This window comes from Belonocnema kinseyi, chromosome 8 (genome assembly GCF_010883055.1).
Source record: "Belonocnema kinseyi isolate 2016_QV_RU_SX_M_011 chromosome 8, B_treatae_v1, whole genome shotgun sequence".
NCBI classification, from domain to species: domain Eukaryota; kingdom Metazoa; phylum Arthropoda; class Insecta; order Hymenoptera; family Cynipidae; genus Belonocnema; species Belonocnema kinseyi.
The window spans coordinates 86,336,523-86,352,418 of record NC_046664.1 but is presented as its reverse complement, the minus strand read 5'-3'; the positions used below and the strand labels follow the sequence as shown (position 1 = coordinate 86,352,418).

Below are 15,896 nucleotides of genomic sequence, written 5' to 3'. Positions count from 1 at the left end.
TTCGGCGCTCCCTATCGTGGAAAATGTCTACTATTTGTCTATGTCGTTCAGTCCTGTCGAAAACACGTGTTTGTTCTGTTTATTAGTTTATAGAAATAACAATTCTGTGATTAATTTTCAATAATAGTGCAAAAATGTCGATACCCGATAAAGTGTTGCTTCGAAAAATCAGGAAAAGGGAGAAAACTAAGTTGATGTTTCTCAAGCAACGAGAAGAGAAGAAAAAGAATGGTAAGTAATTTTTTGAGGTTAGCTCTCTAAATGAAAATAAGAACTGTTTTTTAACGTTATTGATAATAACAGTGCAGAAAAAAGCCACAGAAGCGCAAATATTTTCGGGTTTATACTGACTATAAAACAAAAAATAAACAATACTTTTTTAACTACAGAAATAGAACAAGACACAAATAATGAAAGCGCAAGACAAGCTGCAGAAGACAACAAAGTTGGAGTAAAGCGAAAACTAGGAGATGGTGAGCGTGTTAAAAGTAAGTTACTATTATATTTTCTCATACTTCGATGATATATTTATAAATAATTTTACTCTGATTTCGCATGGTGCCATTTTCTATAGAGAAAAAGAAGGTAAAAAAGCTAAAGCCTAAAGAAGAAAAAGAAGAAGACGAGTCTCCTACAGAGGAGAAGGAAGTCCTTACAGAATATGAGGAAATGGTAAAAGAAGAGGAGAACGCTTCAGAAGATGATGAGGCTTCTGAAGAAAAAACGGACAAAGACGAAAATACAAATTGTAAGTACCAATATTTCTACGCAAATAGAAGAGAACGTTCATTAATAATGTAAGGATGATTTTTTAAACTTTAGACCCCCTCGCCCCTATTAAAAGGATTGTTTAGATTTTCATCACCCCCTTCTTACGTAAGATCTTATATTTTTTACTCAAAATATAAAACGTGTAGCAATTGTTTTCGCTGTAAACCAGCTTTTAAGGGATTTCAATATATTTTTACAGATTTCCAGTGATTTAAATGTATTTCAATAGACTAGAAAACGTATTTTTACCTTTTTAGGACTTTTATGAGATCTCAGGGAATTTCAAAAAGTTTCTCAGATTGTAAATGATATAAAACGAGTTCAAAAGTACGAAGAGATTATCTAGGAAAAATTCAGAGAGAATCTCAATTTTTCAAAGATTTTAAGGGAGTTAGAGTTGAAATCATATTACCCAACATTTTATTTGGACAAAATTTGAGGGATCTTAAGGAATCAAGAACGATCATAAAGTGATTACAAAATAAGTTACGGAATTTCAAAAAAATTTCAAATTTTTAAAAATGATTCTAAGAGGTTTGCAAAGATTCTAAAGTATATCCACAGATTTTAAAAAATCCGAATGCTATAACAGATATTAATGGATGTACCAAAGGTCTCTGAACTTCAGAAATGAGCATTGTTGAAAATTATTCATAAAATCCAGGAAAATATTCCCATTAATTATTGTAAATATTTTTGCCAGAACTGAAGGAGAACTTTTAAAATTACTCAGATTAAAATTGTTTATTTAACAATAGTAATTTAGGGGTTTATATTTTTGCGTTTCCTTTAGGTATAAGTTACAATTCTTATTTAATCATAATGTTGTAAAACTAATTTTATTTCTTGAAAAATTTTCTACGAATCTATTTCAAAAGTTTTTATTTGAAAAAGTTATTTAAGAAGAATATTATTTATCAAAATAACACTTGCATAATTTCTGGATTCAATTTCTTAAATTAAGGCCTACCGAAGAGATTTGTAGAGAACTCTTCAAGGAATAAAATGAGCCCTAGAACGTTAGGATAATATAATAATTGCAACTTTCACCTAAAGAGAAAATAAAAATATGAAACTCTAATTAACTAATATTAAATTAACAATTTTACACTGAAATATTTTTGTCTAAAGTTCGCCTTCAGTTCTCTTCCAAAATAAGTTAAAATTAACAATGGTAATATCCTGATTGATGTTATCAATCATTTTTAATCTTGTTTATTTTTGAACTTGAGATCATTTTAGTACATCCTTAAGGGGATTTCAAAAATTACAGCGGATCTCATACGGTTTTAAAATATTTCACGGAATTTCAAGGATTTTCAGAGGTTTTAAAAAGTTTTAATGCGATTTGGAAGATTTGATTGGACTTTGAAGGATTTTGATGAATTTTAAGAGATATAAAGGGATTTCCATGATTTCACACGATTTTAAAGGATGTGAGATTTCGAAAGATTTCACGGGATTTGAAAGGATTTTCGAACATTATAAAGAATTGCAAGAGATTTCAAAGGCTTTAAAAGGATTTCATGTGATTCCGGAGTTTCTCTCTGGATTTTGAAGGATATTATGATATTTGAAAAGATTAAAATAGATTTCAAAAGTTTTCAGGGGGTTTTAACGGATTTTAAGAGATGTAATGGGCTTACAATGATGTAAAATAGATTTTCATATGATTTTGAAGATTTCATGGATTTTTTACAGTTGATAAAGAATTTTAAGGGATTTTAACTTGCTTGTGTACGATATCCATATAATTCAAAGGATTTCAAAGACGTGTCACAAATTTTTAAAAATTATAAGGGATCTATACCTTTTTTAAGAATTCAAGGTATTTAAAAGCATTGCAAGGATCTTCAGGAATTCTACAAGATTTTATGAAAGGTGTTCACTCGATTTTAAGACTAATTTAACTCCTGGACTCTATATTTATTGGATATATGTTATACGAAATATTACACAGTAAAAAGGAAATAAAAAACGTAATGATAAATTGTAAATGATAAATATAATTAGAAATTAAAACTTAGAGACCGTACTTAAATTGTGTAACAGCTCGAGGTTGTAGGGGTCGAGATATTTTGTTCAGTTTATTTTGTTTATTTTTTATTTTGTTCACATATTTTATACAGCTGAAAAAATATTAATTGTGAGGGAAAATGAAAAATTAGGTAATTTTTCAAATGAATTTTTGCTTTGTATTTATATTTCTGTTTTTTGTAGTTACTAGCTCCTGGTGATTATCTTTTTATTCATAAATTTTATTATTTGTTTGAAAATTCGACTTTCTGAGTTGAAAATTCACGTATCTTCGTAGGAAATTTACTTCTTGTTTAAAACTCATATTTTGATATAAAAAGTCAACTGAAATCTTTTTTGGATACAAATTCAATAATTAAAATTTAAAAATGTATTTATTTCAGTATAAATTGCATTTTTTTTTTGACAAAAATGCAAATGTTTGGTTGAAAATGCAACAATTTTACTAAAAACTTACCCTTTTTTGTTGAAAATTCGATTTTTTCTTTTAACATTTACTTTTTGTTTAAAATTCATATTTTGTTGTTGAAAAGACAACTGAAATCTTTTTTAGATGAAAATTCAACTATTTTCTTTGAAAATTTTGGTTTAACCATTTTGTTGCGAAGTCATTTTTTTATTGAAGATTTAAACTTTCATTTGAAAATTCTCTTTATTTGAAAACTTAACTCTTTTGTTCAAAATTGATCTGTTTTTATTGAAAATTCAACTGCGTGATAACAGTTAATCTACTTTTTTAAAATTATTTTAAAAAAATGAAAGTTCATTTCCTTGATTGTAAATTTAACAATTTTGTTGAAAAGATGTTTTTCGCGGAAAATTCGTCTTTTGGCTTGAAGGTTTAACAATTTATAATAACTTTTGTTTCATTCATGACTGAAAAATATTTATTTGTTGTAAATTTGTCTTTTGTCATTAAAGTGGTTTCTGTTTTTATAGGAAATTTCATCTTTTTTGGTTGAAAAATCAACTATTACACTTTTCTTGAGTATTCATTTGTTTAGATTGAAAATTCAGTTATATTGTTGAAAATTTAATTATTTTGATGAAAATTCAAGTGTTGTTGAAAAAGTCATCTTTCATGGTAGAAAGGTCACTTTTTTGGTTTTAAATAAATAAATAACTTTGAAAATTTTAAATTTTATGTAAAATATTATTTTATTCCTTTTATAAGCGATCCTATGTTAAAATTGTTACAATATTAAGATGATTGTAGATAAATATTAATGGCCAGGGAATTATGAAAAATTGTCCCATAAAAAGTCAGGAGGGTTTGACAAAGTGAAGCATAACTTGAAATTTAATTAAGAATGAACATTTTTATATGTATAGATATCACTCACAAAGCCTAAAATCTACCAAATGATTCATAAATGAAGAATAAAATTTTACGTAAATATTTATTATGTATGTATGCATATTTATATTTATAAGCTTTTACGTAAGTTCACTAAGCTTAAAATTACTTTTATTTTCTCATAGTACCGGGGTGCTCTGTTGGTCTCGAGGTCATAAAAAATCCAGCCTTTTCATCTCTCACAGATAAAATATGCGAAAGCACATTAAAAGGAATAAACGACATGGGTTTTACGAATATGACAGAAATACAAGCTCGTGCTATTCCACCCTTGCTCGAAGGTAGGGATCTCGTTGGAGCAGCCAAAACCGGATCTGGAAAAACTCTAGCCTTCCTCATACCTGCGATAAATCTGATACATGAAGTGAAGTTCATGCCTAGAAATGGTAAATCAAATTTTCTTATATTAGGAAAATAAAACTTTGCGTCAAGTGAACTGACATTTTAATCCAAAATTAGGAACTGGATGTATTATAATATCTCCAACTCGTGAGTTGGCCATGCAGACATTTGGAGTTTTGAAAGAATTAATGAAGTATCATTATCACACCTACGGTTTATTAATAGGAGGCACAGATCGAAAAACAGAAGCTCAAAAACTTGCGAAAGGACTTAATATTATTGTTGTAACTCCTGGAAGATTGTTGGATCATCTTCAAAATACCCCAGGCTTTATATACAAGAATTTACAGTGTTTAATTATAGACGAAGCTGATCGTATTCTCGACATTGGATTCGAAGAAGAAATGAAGCAAATCATCAATCTTTTGCCGAGTTAGTAATTAATTTTTTCAATTTGTAAAGCCTATAATTTAATATTTTACAATTAGATTCGTAACAATCATGTTAAAATTAATGTTGTGTTACAGAAAAAAGACTTACAATGATGTTCAGTGCAACTCAGACAAAAAAGACAGAAGCGCTAACTAGTTTGGCATTAAAATCAGAGCCAATTTACGTCGGTGTGGATGATGAAAAGAATGAAGCAACTGTTGATGGTTTGGAACAAGGATACGTAATGGCTCCGAGCGATAAACGATTTCTCCTTTTGTTTACCTTCCTTTGCAAGAACAAAAATAAAAAAGTTATGGTGTTCTTCAGTTCTTGTATGTCTGTCAAATATCATCACGAGCTATTGAATTATATCGATTTACCAGTGCTGAGCATACACGTTAGTACTTTTTGTTTTTTTAATTAAATGTATTTTTTTCGGTTATTAGAGTGTAGAATCGATTCAAAATTCATCTCTTTTCGTAAAAAATGCGACTGTTTAGTTAAAAGTTTAATTATTTTATTGAAATTTCAACTATTTTCTTCAAAATAATATTTTTTAAATAGAAAATTTCTTTGTTTCTCGAAAATAAACTTTTTTGGGAAATTTCTACTTTCTTTAGAAAAGTTTGTCTTTTGGGCTTGATAATTCAACTATTTGGTGAAAAATGCAACTGTTTGTAGTTGAAGTTTAGTCTTTTTTATGGGGAAATTGGACCATTTGGTAGAAAAATTGTCTTTTTGACTTGAAAATTTTTCAAAGAATGTTATATGATTCTTCTTAAGTTAAAAGTTGACTGTTTGGTAGAAAATTTAACTACTTCGTTAAAAATTCTTTTTTTTTTAATCTCTTTTGGTAAAAATGTAATATTTTTCGGTTTAAAATGTAACTGTTTAACTAAAAATTAATCTGTTTTGGTTACTAATTTAACTATTTAATTGAAAATTCATAATTTTTTATTTCATTCAAGTGTTTTTCATTACAAATTAAAATCATTTTTAATTGAAACATTAACTATTACTTTTTCACTGAGGATTCATCTTTTTTGTTGAAAATTTAATCAATTGCTTAAAAGTTGAACTAATTTGTTGAAAATTCATTTTTGTCGTCGAAGATTCATTTCTTCAGTTAAAAATGTAACTATTTTATTGAAAATTTTTTTTTTTTGCTGAAAATGTATTTTTTTATTGTAAAATCAACTATTTGTAGAAAATTCATTAATTTTTTTGAAAATCCGTCTTTTTGTATTAAATATTTATCTGTTTTGGTAGAAAAGTAATTTTGTTGCTTGCAAATGAACTTTGGTGTTAAAAATTAAACTTTTTTTGAATTAAAATTCGAAATTTCTAAAAAAATGAACTCTGCTTTAAAATAGTTTTTTTTCTGAAATTTAATCTGTTTGGTTTGAAAATTCGTTCATTTGGTTGAAATTTCATCTTTTAAGGTTGAAAATACAACTATTTGATTGGAAATTAATTTTTGTGTTGAAAATTCATCATTCCACTTTTTAAAGTCAACGGTTTTCTAAAGAAAATGCCTTTTCAGCATGAAAATTCATCTTTTTTGCAAAAAATTTTTGTTGTTGAAAATTCAATGGGTTTTTTTTGAAAACGCACCGACTTGAAATTTTAAGCATTAAAAGCGTTTTACATTGAAGTTAATATGTTACCTACATTAGTTTTCTTTAAAAGAAGTTTTCCCCTTATTTTCAGATTATTTTGGGCTGTGAAGTCTGTTGGTTTGAAGAAAAATATAATATTTTATCTACTTTTCTTCCTTTTCAGGGAAAGCAAAAACAAACGAAGCGAACAACGACCTTTTTCCAATTTTGCAATGCCACTTCAGGCATTCTTCTGTGTACAGACGTGGCTGCCAGAGGTCTCGATATTCCAGACGTGGATTGGATCGTACAGTATGATCCACCTGACGATCCAAAGGTAAGAACATTTTTTTCAAAATAGTTAATTAAGAAAAAACATGTGACACTTCGAAAGTTTAACCATATCTGGACCAAGTTATTTGGTCCAGATTTGGTCCAAGTTACGTTTATATAAAATACAAAAAAAATAGTTAAAAAGATTTCTTATTTTGTGGGAACTTCATAATGCTACATATATTGCGCTTTCAGTTTCAAATTATTTTAACCAGCAGCCAAATTAGCAGCCCTATGCATCGACCTTGTAGTGTATGTAGTACCAAATCTTTTTAGCACCCGAGCCAGTGAACTAATCCGACAGTTAGCCCTCTGATCAGGACGCTGACATTTGCATTTCAATGCATGGGAGAAAAGCATAAAATAATAAAAAAACTTGAAACTGTTTCTAAATTTTGACCGAAAATATGTTTTTTTTAGTAATAATAAGCGTAACAGTAATTAATTATTCTAAAATCGTCACAGAAATTAGCAGCTGAATGGTTGCAAAAATAAACATTTGGATCAGCATTTTGAGATTTTAAATGTTATATATAAATCTCGTGCCGTGATGTTTGTCACCACTAAACTCCAAAACTACTTAAACGATCTTGATGAATTTTTGTATACTGTGTGTAATTTGGTCTGACTTAAAGGATAGGATACTCTTTATCTCGATTAATCACCTGAATATTTTGTATTGCAAACTAAAAGTTTTAATTGTAAGTTTATAAGTTTCTAACAGAGGGCGGTGTAAGTTAGTTTATTGACCGACACTTCAGCATTTTACGGTATCTATGTTGGGAAGCAACCAATAAATGGCGGCATGTATCGATTTCTTGAAGAGTTTAGTATAATATTAATTCAACGCATTATAACAGAGCCACAGTAACGCGTGGTCGGGTCTGCTAGTTCTTTCATCATTTATTTCGTGTTTTTATTAAATAATGGTTGGAATTTAAAAGTTTATAACTGTTATAAAATTATATAAAATTGTCATTTCTATACAATTTTTCTCAAAATTATGAATGATTTAAATATGTAAATGCTCAGTTATGAATATTTATTAAAATAAATCATTATAATTGAAATCAAATAATTAATAATATAGTATTTTTTATTCAGAGTAGCCGTTTTATTAAAAGAAAAAATTCCTGGTTATTTCCCGTTTTTCCGGGCTTACAAGAAAAGTTTCGAACCCTTAAAGCTACAATTTTTTCATTTGAAATTATAAAAACGGAACTACAAACTGAAACAGTTGAAGTGAAACTTTTTTGAATTTTAAGCTTTTAAAATTAAAGCCGAAAATTTTTTGAATTTAAGCGATTAATAAATAAAAAATGGTTAAACTTTTATCAATTGTACGATTCAAAGATTAAAAACTATATATATATAAATCCACGCTATTAATTTCAATTATATAAATTGAAGAAGGAATCATCAATTTTATAGATTTTCAAAATTAGATGTTTTTAAGCATTTTTTTGGTGAGAAACATTAAAAATTGAGGGATACAATTTTTTTAACTGAATACTTTTTAAATTATAAGTAAAATTATTTTAATTTTAGGTCATTGCATATTAATAAATGTTCAATTGTTATTCATACATCAAAAATTATTTTGAAGTCTATTTTAAATATTGTTTTAGAATTATTATTTGAATAAAAAATAATTTCAAATTTGTCCAGGAATTTCAGGAAAAAATTGGTATCATCTTGAAACCAATCAAAAACTTCAAATAGCTTAAAAAAATGTATTTCACATTATTAAAAAATCTACATTTTTTTTGATATTCTGTTAAAATTAATTTTTCAAAATAAAAAGTCATTAGCAATTTTCCCTGGAGTATATTTTCCAGATATAACCTGCACTAATTCCAATAGGAATAAATAAGAAATGCTTTTTCATTGCTAGAAATTTATAATTATACAGTGAGACATTTTCCTAATTGTTCTTTACTTCTTTAAATTCCATTAAATATTATTTTTTTTATTGACAATTGATCATTGTTAACTTTTTCAATTGAACGGAAGCTGCAAGCAATTTGACTTCATTTTTTGTGTTCCCATGTTGGTACCTCTGTTGGCATTTAAAACTTTAAATCAGTTATTTTCCCACCACGTTGGCGTCCTCATGCAACATTGTCAAATTGAACGTCAATTTGAATTATATCAATTTAAAATTAATTATAATATTTGTTTACTTTCAGCTAATTAATTTTTGGGACTTTTAGAAATACTATTCTATATTTTCATAAGTTTTGTAATTAAATATCTGGGTTTTTATAATAGAAATCTTCTATTTATGTGATTCTGTTAGGTTAGATCTATAAGACGCAATGTTAATTTAAAACCTATTTTTGTGTACTAGGTGTTTAAAATTCTTATATTTTACATGTTGTATGTCTCTCCTTAATTTGTTATCACTTTGACAATTTTAAGTAATAATTTTTATGATTTACAAGTTGAATATAAGAACAAAATGTATACTTTAACATTCTTTGTTACGTTATTCTAAATATAAAAATACTATTTACTGACATTTTTGTAAAATTGAACATGATAACTTTATTTCTCGTTCTTCTGTGACAACTTATATATTAAAAGAAAACTAAAAGAATATACTTTTTGAATATTAGAACTTAAAAAGTGCTCCAATTCCACTTGTTTACAAACTTTGTTTAATTTTTTACTGATTTCACGCTTTCGGTCTTTCGCATTTAATATAAAGCTAGAAACTGAAAACAGTCACAAAATAAATAATTTTTTATTGAAATCGAGAAATTCTGAATTCAAACATTGAAAATTATATTTTTTATAATTTATATTTTCCCAAATTGATGATCTTTGAACTATTTTTTATTACAAAATTTTGTAATTCAGCAATTTTAAATAGAATCGATTAATTAAATTGAATAATTTTTCATTGAAGCTCTTAAAGATGGGACCATTTACTAATTGATCATTTCAAATTGTATCATTTTAAATCAGAACGCTTAAAAATGTTAATTGGAGCATTTAAGATTGGCAAAATTCAAATTGGAAGAAATCAAGGTGTAACAATTTAGGTCAGACTTTCAAAATTGAGAATGATCAAATCTGTAGTTTGAAACTTATTGTACAAAAAAAAAATGATTTTAAAGGCTTCGAATTTTTACTTTTTCAAATTGAGAGTATTAATATTTAAATAACTTTCATTCGTATTAGACAGTACGTTCAAATTAAAAGCGTTGAAACCTGCAAGGTTCTTTGAAATGAGATATATATTTCGTTTTCTATCCGTCTTCAACATTTTATTAGAAAGGAGAAAAAATGAATAGCTGCGACAAGAAGATTCTGGATTTCTGATATAAATAGCTGAAATTATAAATCCGCAATTTCCAAAAGAATCAGTCATTTGAAATTCGACAATTCATTTCAAAAATGCCTTAATGGTTGAGGAAATTCCTATACTTGATTTTAAAATTGTCAGTCATTCCAATTGTTCAATTTTGAGCGCCTAAATAAAAATTAAAATTAAGTATCAAAGCCTTTAATTTTAAACTATGAAATATATTGACAATCATATAAAATCATTCTGTTCGCGTTAAATCCAAAATGATTAAATTTAGCAGGCTTTGAGTTTGAAGTTGTTTAATGGGGTATTTGCATGGATTGTTAGATTTGGCTATTTTCTTTTTAACCATTCAAAATATTCCAAAACTTTCAATAAATTAAAAGACGTTGATAATTCATTTCTGAGAAATAGAGAAAACAATGTTTTTTAAAGTATGAAAAACTCTATTCAAACAACTCTGTGACTTTTGACACATCACATCCGGAAAAAGCTGTTTTGCTAACTTGTAATTCTGATTGGCCTAGTACTCCTTCCGCTGTTCCGCTCAATCCCCAATGCCTCCTTTTCCAACGAAAAATTAAAAAAGAGTACTTTTTATGATAAAGAAAAAAATACCTTAACACAATTGAAAAAGTTTTCCTTGAGTAATTACATTCAGTTTTTAATGACCTTTTAATTTCAGAAGCAAAGAAAAATATTTAAAAATATGTAACTACTCTATTTGAAAAGTTAAAAATTTGAAAGCAATATCTTTTGGAAGCGTGTACTGAAATTGTTTATTTTTGAAGGCCTAAAATAAAGGTTTGTCTTTGCATTGCTTATCGTTTGGAAATTGTCTAATTTTAAAGGCATCGGATTTGAATTTATTTGAAAGTTAAACACTAATTCTGGTAAATTGTCAAATTTTGAACATTCTAAAGTAGTTTAAAGTTCATTGCATTTTTTAATACTTGAAATTTTACATAAATAACTGGAATTTTTCTTATTTGAGATTAGAGTGACTACCCTAATATCAGATGTTTACAAAAGAAAAAATTTAACAATTTCAGGAATATATTCATCGAGTCGGCAGAACAGCTCGGGGCGAAGGTAGTAGTGGTCACGCCTTATTAATTCTACGACCCGAAGAACTTGGTTTCCTTCGTTATCTTAAACAAGCTCGAGTCCCCGTCAACGAGTTTGAATTTTCCTGGAACAAAGTGAAAAATATTCAACTTCAGGTACTTCAGTTTTTATTAATTTTTCTAATAGGTACAAGATATGGTTCGAGTAAGTAGCCAAGCTACTCGAAAGCTGTTGGGACATAAGACCTAATACTTGAGATTTATGATAGAGAATTTGGGAGTAAAGACAAAAAATTTAAGAAATTCACTTCCTTTATTATTGGTTTTATCATCAATCTTTTAAAAGCATTGAGTTTTCGGAATATTTAAAAATGAAATTAAAATTAAAAGATTTTAGATCATAGATTCGAACAGTATACGAAACATTTTCTTGTAGGCACATATGCCGTCTACTTTGACTATTTTTCAATTGTGCGTTTCAGTTGGAGAAACTAGTTTCGAAGAACTACTACTTGAACATGTCTGCGAAGGAAGCATTCAAGGCTTATGTGAGGGCATATGACTCACATCATCTCAAGCAGATTTTTGACGTCGAGACTTTGGATTTGACTGCTGTTGCGAAATCGTTTGGGTTCACTGTTGCACCTGCAGTCGATTTGAGTATCCTTTTTAATTAAATTTTGCTTATGTTTTTTTTTTTAGGAAAGTTTTCTTAGAAGAAAATAATACATCTTTCCGGTTTTTAACCTTTATTGAACATTTCAAGAGTTTCGTAAATTACACAGGAATTTCATTTGCAATTTCTCAAACGAGGGGTACATAAATTTATCATCCAAGTTGCTTCGATTTTTTAGTTCACACTTAAATCATGATTTCAACTTAAAACTGTACGTTAAAAATTAATTATTTTTCTAGCTTTCTATTTAATTCGGAGTAATGAGCTATAAATTTAAATTTTGTAATTTAAATTTGAAATGTTTAAAATTTAGTAGTGTGTTATTATATTATATACTTATTAACGATTTCAATTTAAAAATGATTTAATTTTATAGGTTGTGGCTTTTAATTTATTAGCAAAACTTAATTTTTCTATTTAAAATTGTGTGATATTTATCAAATTTTACTTGTTTAATTTTCATATTTAAAAACTTAGATTGTTAAAAATTATAATCTAAGATTATACAATTTTATACTTTGATCTCTTCATTATTAAATTTTTTGATTTTATAGACTTTTTGATTAAAGTTGTTCAACTTTAAGGAATTTCTGAATTTTGAAATCGTTTAAGACCACTATTCTACATTTTAATTCTTCAATATTTTGAATTCTTTTCAGTTCATAATGTTTTTTAATGTTGAAATTTACCAATTTTGAACCATCAAGCAAGGATAGTTTTTTATAATCGAAAAATTTGTATTGTGACATTTATTTAGAGGATTCAACTGAAAGTAATATTTTTTATATAATTATAACAAATTTAAATTTGCTCTTCCTTAACCAAATTTGACACAGAAGTGGGAATAAGTAAAAACGCACGGCCAAGAAAGAAGCTAGGAGGAGGTGGTTACGGATATTTTAAAAACACGAACAACCCTAGCGGAGAAAGAACAATGCACCGAAAGAAAATTTTCCATCAAGGTGGCAAGAGAGATGGTCGCCAATTCGCTAGATAATTGTAAATTAGCATCCAATTATAGTTTTTGTTTTTATTAGTACAATAAAACCATGTGTAAGTATATCGTTTCACAATAAAACTATTTCTTCCTCAAAAGCAGAGTCTTTAGTGGTACGAAAACCGTAGGATGCAAAAAAATATAAAAGTATTCTGATGAAAAATACTGCCGCGTCTTAATTTGTTGAAGTATTTTTTTGTTACTACTTTACTAAATCACAAGTATTGCCTTCAGAAAAAAGAGAACTTTTTAAAATTTTTGAGATAATTCTGTTCCACCATACGGAATTAAGGCAAAGATAAAAATCCTTGCTTATTTGGGAAAATATACAATTAAGTAATACAATTAAAGTAAGTAATACAATTAAGTGGAAACGATGATCAACATTTACAGTATATGTGGACAACGCATAAAAAGGAACCTTTTGGCCGGTTCTAGTTTAGGAGATATTTGTATTTTTCTAAGTCAGGGTCAAAATTATTATTTTTTGTTTGAGTGAAGGATGATATTAGAACCTATATTGAATCTATTGTCACTATACTCATGTCCAGAACGAAACCGGAAGTGATTATATTTCATGTTCAAAGTAAATAACTTCTTTTAAATAAAATTAATGTAGCTGTCTTTACTTTAACAAAATAACTAATAGCAAAATAGAGTGAATATGAATACGAATAAATAGATGAATATGAATATGAAAATTGGTCAATGCGGTAGTTATAAAAAGAAGTTAGATGAATTTTCAACCACATAGTAGCTGAACATTCTGCTAAGAAAGATAAGTTTTCAACCAAAGTAGAATTACTAGATTTTCAGATCAAAAATTAATTTTTATTTTTAAAAAATTATTTTTTTTATAACGTAATTGAATTTTGAGCCAAGAAAGAAAATTTTGTAACCAAATATTTAAATTCTCATTTTAAAGGATGAATTTGTTGTTGAATTTTCAATCCGAAAATTTGATTTTGTTCTAGAAATAAACCGATCACAGGTCCTCTATAATATTTGTTTCAAGTTTATATAAGAACTGTGCCGTAACAGTGTAATATCGAAGTTCTAGAACCTCGTTACAAGTGTTCTCTAGAAGAAATTAGGAAAAAAGATTAGTTCGCTAACACTATGACGTAGCTGACGCATGCGAATATCCCTAATGTGGATATCTCAGACGTATAATTTTTGTTAGTCGGGACTGCGCACGCGCTATCCCGGATAAAAATATATCCATGGGGATATCAAAATTTCCGCCTCGCAGGATATTCCGACGGGTTATCCCTGGAATAATCCCGGACATAAATGGGATCAAATCGATTATTCCCGGATATCCTATTGCTGTAAGGGGTACATAACACTGTTCCATATTTGATAAGTTCTACAATTGTTCTAGAAATGTTACAGATCGGTTGTCCCAGCGTTCTAGAACTGTTACAGAATTGTTCTAGCGTATAGGGATGACATAGTTACTCGCATGTTCGTAACCTGTTACTAACCTATTCTAGATTACATTCTTTTGTATTCTAGAACAGTTAGAGATCTGTTCTGTAACCATGTTTGCTAGGTAAGAATCAAAAATATAATAGTAGACTTAAAAAAAACTTTTAATCAAGAATATTTGGATTTTGTGCCAGTTTCTATTAATTAAGTTCGCGCATTTAACCCTCAACTGCTAGAACGGGACCCAGGGACCCGAGCGTTTTCTTCAGCAGAGAGTTTAAGGTTAAGTCTAATTAAACCGGAGATATTTCGGTTTAAAGTTTGCTCGGGTCTGCTGGTACCGTTCTAGGTGGAACGGAAAATGTTGAGGTTCTGGCACTTGAAGGTTAAACGAAGAAGGGGGAAAGGGGACATTTTCTTGAAAAATGCGAGAAAAAAAATCTTTTAAAAAGTGGAAAATAGGGGAAAGAGTGTGAAGCCTGAAATGTGAATGTTATTTTGAAACATATTAAATTATTATTGATCTGTAGCGTTGCATGATCATGCATTGCAAAATTCACCACCTTTGTTTAAATTTATCATCACTGACTATGAAACAGTTATCTTCTATGAATTGGCCAACCTTTCTGTTTCATCACTAAAAATAACTGATTCATAGCTAGAATTTAGTTACTGTTTGAAATTAGGAAACATTTTAAGTGATTCATATTTTCAGAGTATAAATAAATTTCGATATAATACCAAAACGAATTACCTAATAATTTGAACGCTTAAATTTTCCATGTCATATAAATTTAAAGTGTTGACTACAAACTGAACATTTCAAAACGGAAGCGAATCTTAATACTTCATAAGCAACATGTAGCGCTAGACTAACTGGATATACCAGTTGATTAAGAGAGTAGATACATTTCTCGCGAATTTTTCCCAAAGTCAAAGCGAAACACATTTGCTCCTTCAACATACTTCTATAAGCTGAAAATGGATTACAAACGTCAGTAAAGTCTTTTAATTTTTTTAAAGGTGTGTCTATTAACAATTAACTCAAAGCAAATTATAACACCCCAAAGTTTCAGTTTCTATAGAGCCTCTAATTCTCTTTTACCTTGTGGCTTTTGTGGGTTTTTCATTTTCTACTACTATATTTTCGATTCAAAATTTATCTGTTTTGGTTAGAAATTCTAATATTTCGTCGAAAATTTCATTCTTTTCTTAAAAATTCAAATATTTGCTTAAAAAGTCATCTTTTTTGGTCGAAAATTCAATTTCTTTCAATCCTCTTTTGATATAAAAGTAATATTTTGTAGAAAATTCATCTTTTATGGTTGAAAGTTAATTATTTTTAACTGAAAAATGCAATTCCACTATTTTTATACATCCTTTTTACATTCTCATCATTTATGATTGAGAAAGTATTAGAATTGTCGGAAATTTGACATCACCCTTTTTCAACGGATCTCCACGTTTCGAGACCCCTGAATCCGAAAATCAGGTTTTCATGATGGCGTCTGTCTGTCTGTCCGTCCGTCCGTAAACACGATA

The 15,896-nt window shown here is 28.1% G+C and overlaps 1 protein-coding gene across 1 annotated transcript; it reads left to right on the top strand.

Moving 5' to 3' along the window:
• Positions 1 to 56: 56 nt before the first annotated feature.
• LOC117177726 (probable ATP-dependent RNA helicase pitchoune) lies at positions 57 to 12,986 on the top strand. The gene is made up of 10 exons (XM_033368621.1): positions 57 to 231; positions 390 to 488; positions 575 to 748; positions 4,291 to 4,551; positions 4,625 to 4,939; positions 5,035 to 5,336; positions 6,722 to 6,874; positions 11,236 to 11,406; positions 11,733 to 11,910; positions 12,763 to 12,986. The coding sequence occupies exons 1-10, from the start codon at positions 135 to 137 to the stop codon at positions 12,921 to 12,923; spliced, it is 1,911 nt and encodes a 636-aa protein (XP_033224512.1). The 5' UTR covers positions 57 to 134; the 3' UTR covers positions 12,924 to 12,986.
• The last annotated feature ends 2,910 nt before the right edge of the window (positions 12,987 to 15,896 follow it).

Coding starts and splice junctions, on each gene's coding strand:
- LOC117177726 (XM_033368621.1), top strand. CDS start 135: ATGTCGATACCCGATAAAGTGTTGCTTCGAAAAATCAGGAAAAGGGAG. Junction 5,337..6,721: donor TACCAGTGCTGAGCATACAC/GTTAGTACTTTT, acceptor CTTCCTTTTCAG/GGAAAGCAAAAACAAACGAA. Junction 11,407..11,732: donor TGAAAAATATTCAACTTCAG/GTACTTCAGTTT, acceptor TGTGCGTTTCAG/TTGGAGAAACTAGTTTCGAA.